Source organism: Myotis daubentonii, chromosome 12 (assembly GCF_963259705.1).
Source record: "Myotis daubentonii chromosome 12, mMyoDau2.1, whole genome shotgun sequence".
Taxonomy (NCBI): domain Eukaryota; kingdom Metazoa; phylum Chordata; class Mammalia; order Chiroptera; family Vespertilionidae; genus Myotis; species Myotis daubentonii.
The window spans coordinates 23,206,988-23,220,327 of NC_081851.1; the positions used below are offsets into that span (position 1 = coordinate 23,206,988).

At 54.5% G+C, this 13,340-nt stretch overlaps 1 protein-coding gene across 1 annotated transcript in view; it reads right to left on the reverse strand.

Moving 5' to 3' along the window:
- The window catches only part of LOC132213936 (protein Daple-like), a 73,961-nt gene that overhangs the window by 34,956 nt on the left and 25,665 nt on the right, over positions 1–13,340 (reverse strand). Inside the window, 6 exon segments of the mRNA XM_059660807.1 lie at positions 1,008–1,047; positions 1,153–1,299; positions 3,449–3,592; positions 6,417–6,658; positions 7,150–7,560; positions 9,983–10,120. Coding sequence (XP_059516790.1) covers positions 1,008–1,047; positions 1,153–1,299; positions 3,449–3,592; positions 6,417–6,658; positions 7,150–7,560; positions 9,983–10,120 — 1,122 coding nt within the window.

The window sequence follows — 13,340 nt, forward strand, 5'->3', positions numbered from 1 at the left end:
TGCAGGAGGCAGCTGATGGATGTTTCTCTCAGAAAGTCAGTAAAAACATATTATAAAAAAATCTCATTAATAAGCTTTTGGGGTTACATGTGATACTTTAGATATAAGGGTTAAATAAAACAGACCCCTACATTAATCCCACCTGATTCCTTTTACTTTTTGAATATGGCTACTAGAAAGCTGAGTGTTACATGTGGTGGCCTGCATTATATTCCTATTGCACATCTCTGATCTAGGCAGGGTTGGCACGTTTTTCCTGTAAAGAGTGAGGTACTAAATATATTAGGCTTTCCAGGCCGACAGTGGTCTCCATTGCAACTGTTCAACTCTGTTATTACAGCAGGAAAGGAGCCAGAGAAACAATGCACATGCATGGGTGTGTCTGTGTTTTAAAAAACAAACCAAAATTCTTTACTCGTGGACACCAACATTTAAATTTCATGTCACTTTCACTTGCCCCCAAATATTATCCTACTTTTGATTTTCACCAGACATTAAAAACTGTGAAAGCTATTCTTGGTTCTCAGCTGTACACAAACAGGCATGAAGCTGGACCTGAAATTTGGGCTGAGGCTGGCCAGCTCCTGCTCTAGAATATCATCGCGGTTGGTGTAGCAGGAAGTCCCAAACTTTGTCTTCAGACAAACGGGGTTCCAACCCGCTACTTCAGAGGGACAAGGATGGGAACCCCAGCTCACAAGATCATTGTGAGAATTAAATGAGATGACACAGAGAGCAGAGTGCTCAGTCGAGAGGATGGAGATGAAACGGTACTTGGCTGTTTCCATGCACCGCCCCGACCCTGCAAAAAGCAAAGATGAGGTGAAAGGTGTTCTGTAGTCCCAGTCAACTGCCTCTGGCTTCCTCTCTGCCTCTGTGTGACATTCACACACACACTCTTTGAGCAGAGATGCCAATGAGGACCCATTCCCACCTGGCTGAGCCCACGGCGTCAGCCCAGGGAACAGGCCCACCCAGGGTCCTGGGGCCTCCAGCCCTGGCCTCACCTGGCAGCGGTTGTCCTGCTCGGTCAGCGAGATGTCCGTGCTCTGGAGCTCCTCCCTCAGCCAGTTGCACTGGTTCTGCCAGCAGTTCACCTGCAGCTGGGTGTCGTTCAGGGAGGTCTGCAGCTTCTTGCTGTGGGTCTGCAGCTCTTCATGCTCCCCCTTCAGTCCCTCGTACAGGGCCTGCCAGCAGTTCACCTGCAGCTGCGTGTCGTTCAGGGAGGTCTGCAGCTCCTTGTTGTGGGTCTGCAGCTCCTCCTGCTCCCCCTTCAGCTGCTGGTGCAGGGAATTGGCCCTAGGGGTGGAGAGACACAGGGCCAAGGGCTGAGGCGCACTCCCAGGCTCTGTCCCAGTTGTGCAACCTTAATCAAAACTGCAACCTCTCTGGGCTTCAGTTTTTTTCATGTGTTAATGAAGGGTTGAACAAAATCAGCGTTTTTCAAACTGTGTTCATTGGGGTTCCAGGAGGCTACCCCAGGTGCCCCACTGCGGGCTGGGGGAGAAGGACAGGCAGGCTCGGACACCACGGCAACAGAGCATCCCTGTAAAAGTCCTTTCTGCTTTTCTGCTTTGGCACATCTGCCTACTTGGAAAAAGGGTTCTTTGTTTCAAACACTTAAACACTGAATCAGACCATTTTTGCTCTAAGACTCTATGTCTATGTCCTGCTCTTCCAATTCCAAGCCCCTTTCTAATTTCAACACTTGAAATAAATAAAATAGGAGATTCTGGACTGTTACCTAAACCCACTGAAATTATCACCATCATCATTACCCGAGTGGGATTCCTGGGGAAGATATATACCAAAAAGCTCATATGACCAGAGGCTCATGGACTCAATTTGAGCACAGGTGTGTCAAGTTTGGCTCACACAGCTTTTTTTTTTTTTTTTTTTTTTAATTTTTAACATTTACTTATTTTATTTCATTTTAAAGCATGTATGGTTTTATTAATTGGTGTCTCTCCAATAAAGTCAACTATAAAAAATAAAATAACAAAGAAAGGAAACAGAAAAAGATAAAAAGATTCTTCCGTTGTGGTCCTGTGAATAATCGCTGGGTTTAGGTTTAAGGGTCCAGAGCCTCAAAAGTTTTTCCAGGTCCTCCCGGTGCTCTGTTCCGCCCCCAAAAAGCAGCTTAAAAAAATTATTTTACCAGCATTTAAAAATTTTAAGTTTCCCATCAACATTCAGATATCTTCTTCTCAGGAAAAAAAAAAGCATAAAGAAGGAAGACCTGGCAGCCAGGCCTGCCTCCCAGCTGACAGCCTCTAGCTGAGGTGTATTCTCCACCAGGGCCTGGTCTATTGCTGACTCTAATTCCCCACCTGCTGGGCCTGCCTGGCCACTGCAGGCAGCTGAGTTTACAGCCCCAAAGCACATATTAAATCAGGGCTGTGGGAAGGAAGGGTTCATGTGGTCATACCTCTGGGTTGAGGCAAGATCTGGATTTGAATCCTGCCTGTGTCACTAACTAGGAATATTGACCTTAAACAAGTTGTTTAATCTCCCTGAGCCCGTTTCCTCCTCTGTTGCTGTGGTTGTTTTTTTGTTTTGTTTTTTTTTTAAAGGATAACAATAGCTCAGTCAATTCTCGTGATTTGCAGTATAATGTTCTACCCAGCCACGCGAACCCTGAATTAGTGAGTACTGAAACTTTCCCACCAGTTCCTGAGAGTCTCTGGTCACATTTTGTCAATTGATCAAGACAGAAAGATGCCTCGTGTAATAATATACTCAGAGCCAACAGCACCATACCTGGGCCCGAATGACCCTTGTGTGCCACTCGAATATTCCCCCTGAGGCCCAGCGCAGCCTTGCACTTGGGAACACTAGACAGCACTTCAGCACTCCATTTGGGGGCCATTTCAAACAGCGAAATCGCCACCAAAATGCACAAATTAGAACACCATGGCACTCAGTGGCCCATGAAGAGGACGCTGGTAGGTGAGAGCTGAAACAAGTCTGGGGTCAAAGGCCTTGTTCAACCTCAGCTGCAAATGTGCACATCAGGCGACTCCAGTATCTCCCACTCTGGGCACGTCCATGACAGGCCACGGGCACTGATTTGGGGGTCACCAGTGCATTTCAGCCAGGAGGTGAATTCACAAATGGGAATGCGTGAATGCTGAGGACCGAGCCTCTCTCCCTCACGGAATCGCTGGTATTAGAGGATGCAGGTGCCCCTGCCCAACAGTCATCAGCATCACAATGTGGGAGAGGATGTTGTCCAAACCGAGACAATGCCCCATCCCAGCTGCGGAGTCCTTCCTTCCAGCCACCAGCTGGAGGCCCCTTTACCTTGTTCCCACCAGGGGCTTCCAGGGCAGGGTTGGTAAAAATGCACCATCACCAGGGGTCTCGCTTGAGCTCAGCTCAGCGGGTGCTGAGTGAGTGAGTCTGAATGACATCCCGGCAGAGGCACTGCAGGGGGACTGGTGGTTACCTGTCCAGCTCTCTCTGCAGCCTCTGGTTCTCCTCGGCGGCCATGGTGCTCGTCCTCTGCTCCTGCTGCAGAGCCTCCTGCTCGGTGGTCAAGAGCGTCCCCAGCTGCTCCAGCGCCGCCTTATGTTGGAGCTGGTCCTTGTATCTGTTGAAGGGAAACACACCCGCTAGGAATGGAAACCCAGGGAGACCTCAAAGCCTGGGTGAGCAGCTTCTCTCTGCAGAGCTGAGGGAGAGGGGGATGGACAGGGGACAGGGATGGACAGAGAGAGGGGACAGTCACTGGGCCAGCTCTGGGGGTCTCCTCCAGCCCAGGAGTCAATTTCCCCTCCTCCCACCCGATGTGTCTCCATGGCCCCTTCCTCCAGTCCCTGTCAAAGCAGCCTCCCTCCTTCATCCCACTGGGAACAAAACCACTGTTTTCTGAACTCCATGCCCTTCTCAAAGAAACCACTGCAAATACAGCAGAATTCCACTGCCCATAACAGCTGGTCCCCCTCACGGGGCCCTGGGTGAGCTCTCCACCCCAGCTCAGGAACACAAATCCGCACCCTGCTCCTCAAGGCACCCCCAGTCCAGCCCTTGCCCTCTCTCTCCCCCAGCCTCCCCCTCAGCTCGGTCTTTTATTTCCTTCCTGTCTCAGTCTGTAGAGGGTCCCCCACAGTCCTCGCTGGGGGGCAGCAGAGCACAAGAGGGAGCCCCTGACCAGCCCCAGGCTGTTCCTCCTCCTGCAGGAACCTTCCCTGTTCAGGTGACTCAGAGGCCTCCCCAGGTCCAAAGTGGAGACTGAGTCATCACCTTTCAATCTTCCCCAGGCAGAAAAATCCCTTTGCAGACCCCCTTCCTAAGGTGTCCACACCCAGAGACAGGCTGACAGAGACCACCCAGGTTCCAGGGTCTCAGCCCCTGCCTGCAGCCCTCCATCCCCGCCCGCCCACCCCATATCAGCTGTACTTGTACCATCTGCCTGGAGCCAACACTTGTGCGGACTCAGACTCAGACACCTGCTCAGGTGGCTGTTGGAAGACAAACGTTCCTTCCTGTGGCCTTTAGCCACGGGTGGAGGCTGCTGGGACAGGATATGGGAAGTGGAAGGTAGGGGTGGAGGCTCTATCATGCTTTCAGGGCGGTGATCTTTCTCATCCAGGTTTGACAAACAGGGCTATGGACCATTATGGCCCCCACCTCCTGCTTCCCTGTTGTGTCTTGGAAAAGCACAGGATCAAGCATATCACAAACATTAGTAACCACCCTAAGGCAGGGCAGAAACTGCGAGTGCTTCTCCCCACTGAATCCTGGGTATGAGGCTCGACACCCAGTGCATGTGCACCAGGGGAACAAAGGAGCAAGTGTCTCAGTCAAGTGTCAGGTGAAATGAATACAGAGCCCCCGGCCAGTGTTCCAGGCACCTCCACCTCCAACCTGCAGCCCTGCTGCAGACACACCAAGGGCCTCCAGCTATCTGTCCAACCAGCAAAAACCACTGAATCACACAGCAGGTCCACCAAGCAAGGAGTCATAGGCAGAGCAATGAATTCCTCCCTCAGACCAGTCAAATGCCACCTGCACAAACCTTCCCATGTTAACAGCCATAAGAATGTATCCACACGGTTATCATAGGGCATTGAGGGTAGGGCCCGCAGTGCCTGGTGAGGGGTGGGCACCACAGGAGGCTCCCATCAGTAGTCAGCTGGGTGCATTCAAACCATGTTAGACAGCACCAGGCGCCCAGTGGGTGCTCACTAAGCGTCTCGTGAACACAGGATGGGTGCGGAGGAGGCAGAGATGGAGATGCCAAAGGCAGAAGATGCTCATTCTGGCTGGAAGAAACAAGAGTCTGATAGGAGCAGACGTCTTGGCACCCCCAAAGGATGGGAATCTGGGTGGAGAAAGGGGTGGAAGGCTCCGGAGAGAGAGTCCACAGGAAGCACTGGGTGAGTGTGTAAATGAACATCATCGCCCCCAAGATCAAGTAGCAGCAGGCGCCCTCTGCAGGCTCTGCAGGCTCAGTGCCCTCCTGGTCCCTGTGATGCCAAATCCCTGCACCTCAGCTGCTCCCAGGGAAGCCCCAGCCTTTGCCTAGCATCTTGCTGAGGCAGAGGCAAGAGAAGTACTCAGCAGGGACAACTCACAAGCACAGGAAGTGGACAGCTCTCTCCTGTGCTGCTCCAAGTGTGGGAGAGCCTCTCTGTAGTGCATCTCTCCCTCTCTCACCCCCGCCTTGGAGTCCTGTGCACTACACACCTCCCCCAGCCTCTGGGTCCTGCTGCACCCGCTGGGGTCATTGCAATCAGGGATCTGCCAGGACAGGAGCTCAACCGAAGTTGGCTGACTACATGCACACAAAACCTTGATTTGGCAAAAGCACAAAGTTAAGATTTATGCATTTAAGGTACATCAGTTTTACCTTTAAGAAAAGGTGTATGAAGAGTCAGAGGTGAAGGTGACATGAGAATGACAGAGTATTGGTAATACTGCTGCACGTGAGGGGAACATGGGGTTTTCACTATACTATTCCGTACGGGTCCATATATTCCAAAGTTTCCAAAATTAAAAGTAAAAAAGAAAATCAGAAGCCAAGACTGTGAGACTTGTACAGGGAAAAGGCCCGGGGAGCTCGGTAAGGCACGCCCCTGAACATAGGCAGCCGAGGTGAACCTCCCCCTCCTTGTCCTTGGTTTGGAGAAAAAAGGAAGAGGGGTTAGGAATCCTGAGGGGAGCTGGGACGCCAATGCTGACACCTGGTTTCCCTGAGCCAGCATTAGTGGGCACACCCTTCTCCCCTGGGGGATCCTCCTGCCCCTCAGCCTCCAGGCGCACCAACTCCACATCGCTGAGGGTGAAGGTGGATTTATTTACTTCTCTTCAATGTGAAGCAGCAGGACCAGAGGAAACACAGGGGGCCAGAGTGAAGAGGAGACAGGAGCCTAGGGGAGCCCGTCAGTCACCCACCAACTGCAGGCACGCACCTGTCACTGAGAGCTTTGCTCTCCAGCTCCAGGGTCCGTCGCAGCAGTGTCTTCTGGCGGCTGTACTCATCCATGAGGGCCTCATGTTCCCCAGACAGGTGCTCATGGAGCGCACCCAGGCACGCGTGTTCCCGCTGCAGGGCCTCGTGGGCTGCCACCAGCTGCTGGTGCTGGAGCTGCATGTTCTGCTCTGTGAGCGCAGTGAGCGAGGCGCTCTGGGAGCTCAGAGTGGAATTTTCCACCTGCCGGGAGGGAGAAGGGGATGATGCCTCACCAGGTGCAGGCCCAGGGGGACCACAGACTCCAGAACCCCACATCCCCACATGCAGGGAGGGGCCAAGAGCAGGTCAAGTGTCGACACCAAAATAGCAGGACCCTCAGGACAGGCAACACCCAGCCGAGCTGAGGACAGTTCTACCTGCACTTAAGGAACTGCTGTGGGAAGGCCCACGGCAGAAATGGACTGCCCCATGGGCCTAAGCTTAGTCCTGGGCCCCTCTCTGCACCTGTGACCTTTCTTGGCAATTTATGCCCTTTCTCTGGATAAGCTCCTTGGGTACCCTCTCTGACTACTTTGAAAAGTACATGGAAAATCAGTAAGGATATAGAGAACCTGAACAGCACTACCAACCCATTTCACCGATATTTACACAACACCCATCCAACTGCATTCAAACCACCAGAAAGTTGACCGGGAGGAATCTGTCCTAACTCATTCTGAGGCCAGAATTACCCTGGTGTCCAGCTGCTTGTCCAGCTCCAGACCCTCGGGCTGCAGGGTGTCCAGAGACGTCTGCAGCCTCTGGTTCTCCAGCAACAGGTCCGGGCTCTCCCGCTCCAGGGCGTGGACCCTCTCGGGGGCTGTCCTCAGAGCGCTGACCTCCATGGCCAGCATCTCGTTCTCCTCCTGCAGCCGGTGCAGCTCCTGCTCCAGCTCCTGCGCCCGCGTCGCCTGCTCCTTCACCTGCTCCAGGTCCTGGTGCAGCTGCTGCCGCTCCCGCTCCAGCTTGCTGACTCTGCTGCTGGTCTCCATCACTGTCTGGTGGAGGACTTTGCTCTCATTCTCGATGTCCTGCACGCAGGCCTCACTGCTGGCCTGTGAACGCTCCCGCAGCGAACGCACCACTTGTTCAAGATCCTTGATCTTCAGGAAAACACAATGGAAAGGACACAGGCGTAATTTAGGTCCAAACTAGGAGCCCAAAGTGTAGGTCTGGAATGACCATCTCATCATGGACCCAAAAGACGTCCTAATGTTCCCCAAAGGGCTGATATGGACACAAGGTGAAGGGCACGGAGATCCTCACCCAGACAGTTCAAGTCTAAACACTTTCACAGCAGCCAGATGACTTAGAAACAGAAACCACATCTTCTCTTACTTAAAACAATGAAACTGATTTCCTAGGTGCTTTTTACCCGGGTCCACAGGGGCCCGACAAGCTGGCCGCCCACCCCAGTGGCGGCTCCTCAAGCCACTCTCCCCTGCAGACATTGCACATGATCTTCCCTCTGCTGTGAATGCTCACCTGCCTGCACCCCCAGCCTCCAGCTTCTCTGGCTCCTTCTCATCATCCAGGGCTCAGTATGATTGACTGCACCTCAGGGAAGCCCTGCACCACGATTCTAAATGTCCTGCACCTAACAATACTCTCCCTGGACCCACGTATATTCCCTCAATAGCACAGGTCTGAAGTCACCTGGCTTGTCATCTATCACTCAACCTGCTAGACTGGAAGCCGTATCAGGGGAGGGTGGATGCATGTCTCTTAAGTATACACAGCACCACTCCAAGCCCCCTTTTCTGCAATACTAGAGAGGCTGAAGAACTCAAGTACCTGATACGCAGCCTCCCCTGCAGCTATGCTTAGTCATATGTCAGGTGTGGCCTATGAGATGTCCACAGAGGATCCCAGGAGGCCTTCCCTCTGTCTCTTCACCCTCCACATTCTTCCTGCCCACTTCTTGGCGAGGTACTACAGTCACGGCCAAGACTGGCAGAGCAGAAAGAGAGAAGCCTGGCTCCTGGGTGGCGTCCCTGAGCCACTGCCCCAGCACTGGGCTTCCTGTAATGTGGGGGCGGATCAACCCTGGAGGTTATCCAGGGCTCTGAGCGTGAAGCTGGACCTTTGAAGGGGGATCTTCGTCCTGCGGGCTGTCCCATGTGCTGCAGGACATTTTGCAGCATTCTGGCCTCTCCCACCACAGCCAGGAGCACCTCCCCTCTCCTCCCCCAAGTCATCACAATCAAAAACAAGATGGCCAGTGTCCCTGGGAAGCAATATCTGTCCCTGCCCCCCTGCTGTGGCTGGAATTGCTGGTCAGACTGCAGCTGACAAGGAAACTGGTAACCCAGGAATCACTGCTGGATTCCCAGGACATGGCTGTGACCCTGGACTCTCCCTCTTGCAGGCAGGGGCGCCAAGGGAGGCACGGGTGCTGGAAGGCCTACCTCCTGGGCTTTCTCAGCCTTCAGGGTCTCTCTGTCATGGAGCAGCTGTTCTCTCTCCTCCATCAGCTCCTCACTGAGGGTCTCCAGATCCTGACTGGTCTGCTTTTCTCTTTCCACCTGGACTCGCAAATCTTCAATCTGCAGAACCAAAGACCCAGCCCGTGCAAAAATCTGTTTCAGGAAGTGAACTGTGTTTTAAAGCAAACCTGAAACCTGTCAGCCCCATGGAACACTTTATGAAGTATAGTAACTTTCATCTTGGGTAAAAACTGCTGTTTAAAACTAACCCTGCTACTCTGTAAACATTTACTTGCTTAAATAATAGGGAAATAAGACTACTTCCCATTCCAGAGAGGCCATAAAATATGCCCCAGACAGAGTAGTCAGTGTTGGTACCAGGCCAGGCCTTGAGATATGGTCTCACAGCCCTGTCCCAGCAAACACTACTTTTTCTCAGAAGGTCCTGAAGTCTCATTCCAAATTTGGAAAACAAAGAGCTGAAAAAGATATACATTGAAAAGACTTCCACCATATTGGGCCCCAGGATTTGAGAAGCAAGAGTTCCTCTGGGCCCGCTAGTGCTAGCGAAAATGAATAGGACTCCAAATAAATTTGGCTTATTGATTAAGGCTTCTTCTGATTTACTGCAGAACAGGAAGGGAGAAGCCTGGAGCCTGGTTGGCATCCCTGAGCCCCTGACCCAGCTCTGGGAGGCCTACCCTGGGACTTCTTTTACTGTGAGGTGGATCAGCCCTGGAGGTTTGCCAGGGTTCTCAGTGATGCTGGACATTGGAAGGGGGATGTTTCTTTGTCCTGCAGGCTGTCCCGTGTGCAGCAGGACATTTTCAGCATCCTGGCCTCTCCCCACCACAGCCAGGAGCACCTCCCCTCTCCTCCCCCAAGTCATCACAATCTAAAACAGGATGGCCAGTGTCCCTGGGAAGCAATATCTGTCCCTGCCCCCCTGCTGTGGCTGGAATTGCTGGTCAGACTGCAGCTGACAAGGAAACTGGTAACCCAGGAATCACTGCTGGATTCCCAGGACATGGCTGTGACCCTGGACTCTCCCTCTTGCAGGCAGAGGCGCCAGGGGAGGCATGGGTGCTGGAGGGCCTACCTCCTGGGCTTTCTCAGCCTTCAGGGTCTCTATGTCACAGAGTAGCTGTTCTCTCTCCTCCATCAGCTCCTCACTGAGGGTCTCCAGATCCTGACTGGTCTGCTTTTCTCTTTCCACCTGGACTCGCAAGTCTTCAATCTGAGGAGCCAAAGACCCAGCCCGTGCAAAAGTCCGTTTCAGGAAGTGAACTGTGTTTTAAAGCAAACCCGAAGCCTGTCAGCCCCACGGAACACTTTATCAGGCCTTTTCTCAAGGGAAAACCTTCCTGTCCACTTCTTGGGGAGGTACATCAGCCACTGCCAAGGCTGCAGAGCAGGAAGGGAGAAGCCTGGCTCCTGGGTGGCGTCCCTGAGCTGCTGCCCAGGTCAGGCCTAGTTGTGCAGTGAGCTCCCCATACCCTTGACCATCACCTCTCAGCCCATGGTGTGCGCTTCCAGCTCATGGTAGAGAAAAAGGCCATGGACACCCATCGGTCAGCTTCCCTCCCAGCTTTCCACTGCTCACTCTCGCTGCTTCTGTCTTAGGCCGTGTCCACTACTGTCCTGAGGGTCAGGCCACATTCCTGGGCCAGTAGCCACCACTGGATGTCCTACAGGGACTTCACCCAGTTGGTGACATTCCTATTCATCCAGCTGCTCTGAGGGGTCCTCTGCCATCTCTCTCCCTCCTCTCCCCTCCAAGTAAATGGACCACCAAGGCCTGTCCTCATTCCCCATGTGGCTCCCCCTCCACACCCCACTGCGCCCAGGCCAGACCAGCTCCGTCCTGCCTGGACGACTGCCCAATCAGCGGCCCGTCACGGAGCTCTTCTGCGGGAACCACCAGTGCCCACTCCCTGAACATGAACTGCCTGGACCCGCACGTCTCACACTCTGTGCCTGACACCTGAACACCGTGATGGATGCAGATTCAGACTCAGGGTGGGCCCTGAGGTGCGACTCCCAGGCGAGGCCCGTGCTGCTGTCCCTTCCCACTGACACCAAACTCATGACCACACAGGAGGAAGAAAGGGTTGCTCCCTGCTAACACTGTGACCACGAGCGGGTTTCTGTAACTGACAGGGCCAGCAAGCAGCAGGCATGGGCGCCAGCTTCTGTCAGGGTGATGTGCTCATCTCACACCTGGCAGGAGGCAGGTACAACAAGAGCTGACTCCTCGTGAGAGCGCCAGGCCCCTCCCACCCTCAGAGCTTCTGACATGGTCATTCTGGGCTGGGCCCAAGAGCCTGCATTTGGACTTGTGGCCCTGATGCTGGTTTGGGATGATGGCTCTAAAGCTAAAACAGAGGAGCCCCACGATCCAGATCAGGTGGCTCTCAGACCTTTTAAACATCCCAGATCTCAGGCTACCGACTAGAACTTCTGGGGGCAGGACCTTCAGACGCCCAGCGACCCTGTGAGCAGCAGGACCTAGAGCCGGCTCCATTCACCGGGCTGGGGGCGGCCTGGTACAGGCAGGTTGACAAACTCCCGGAAGGATCGCTGCTCTAATGCCAGCTCTGCCTACTTCTCCTGGGTGAGACCGCCCTGCCTTTATCTCACAGGTCTGGGCACCATCTCCAGACTCCTAGGAAGTAGCAGGCAGGCAGCTTCTTGCCCATGAGGGGGAGGGTCAGGCACAGTGGAGTTCATATCCATGCCCTCACAGCACCCTGTGGGCACACCCAGCCCCCTGCCCCAACATGGGGACCCGAGGACGGGGCAGCCCCACCCAGCCAGGGTCAACAGCAAAAGGTGCTGCAAGTTGCCACGTGTCTGAGTCTTTCTCACAAGTGAGAACATCTTTCTTCTCCTTCCTGATCGCTGCCTCACTTCCTAGCACCAGGTCTGGGCTCAGCAGGAAGCAGGCATCTGCCCTGATGGCAGCGCCTGCTCTGGAGCCGGCCCTGAGGGGGAAGGCCCTGCACAGCTGTCACTCCCCCTCATTCAGAGAAGGACACCGGCCCAGGGAGTCCAGTGATCTGCCCAGAGCCCCACAGTGAGGATGCGGCAGAGCCAAACGCACCGCAGTGGGCCGACCCCAGGCCTGATCTCTCAGACGGGGCCTGGGGTGTGTGCCCCCCAACCTCCTGCCTTGTTCACCCCCCTCCCCATCTTACTGTTAATCCTTCTCCCCTGCTGCCCTGTCTGTCCCAGTGAAAGGAATGTTATGTCCAACCTTTGCATATCTGGTGTGGCTGCTTCTGGTTTGAAAATGTGACTGCCCCATGCCCCCCCGCACCCCCCCACTGGACACCCCCATCTTTCTCTGCTTCTGTTTGCCGTGGAACTGGAACTCTCACTCCTGTCCTTCCCTGAAGGCCTTCCCTTCCCCTAGGGAGAGCTCACTAGGCTGAGATGGGTTTCCCGTCCTCCTCAAAGCACCAGGCTTGGGCCGAGGGCTCCTGTGGGGAGGTCCAGGTCTCCAGAGCACGCGGGTGCCAGGGGCCTGCCCATCAGTTCCTGTGCTGTGCTTTTGTTCCCATGATAGGTGCCAAAGGGCTGCCCTCTTCCTCTCAAAATCAGGACTCCTGCCTGAAGGAATGAACTCTTAGATGTCAGTACCAAGTGGGGGTGGGGGACGCACCCTCTCTAAGGCCCACAGAAGGGTCGTGAGTTACAGGGAAGGACGAGAACTTCGGGAACTAAGGTTTACACAGACCAAAGCGAGCCTACAGCCTGGGCGACACTGGGCGGTGGGAGAGCCGAGCTGGCACTGGGGGGCCTGGAACTCCGGGCCGCCTGTCCTGGCTGACCCTTGTCTCTCTTTCTCAGACACCTCCCAGAGGGCCATGTCGTCTGGACGTGTCCAAGGCTGGGCCTGCCCTGGCTCCAGGGAGGTCAATGTCAGGCCATGTCCCCCGTGGTTTTTAGCTGATGGCCCAGATGCACCATCGATCCAACATTAGGGAGGACCCATGATGCAGCCAGGCCCCGAACGGGCGGAGGACAGGGAGCCCCTCCCTCCCACCAGGGGCTCAGAGCCAAGAAAGGCCTCCCAAGGGCTGTGGCAGGACTGCCCTGGGGTCCTACAGGGAACTGATCAGGAGAGGAAGTGGGGATGGGACCTGAGAGACAGGGCTAAGGAGTCATGTGGGGAGGCAGCACCCACCACCAGTCCTGTGTGTGCGGAGGAGGGACCCGAGTGGACCCCGAGGGCAGGAGATGCGTCAGGGGTCATCTCTCAGGCCTGCTGAGAGCTGGGCCAGAGGCTACAGCGCAGGCCTCTGCAGCTCACCCCTGAGGACCCGCCCCGTTGGAGGTTCTCATCTTTCTAAAGGTCAAGCCTTTCTATCTCGGCCGAGGTCGGGCTGCCATTTACAGAGACATACCCTGTGCCCCGCCCATGTGAATCTAAAACCCTGACTGTCCGGTGGCTT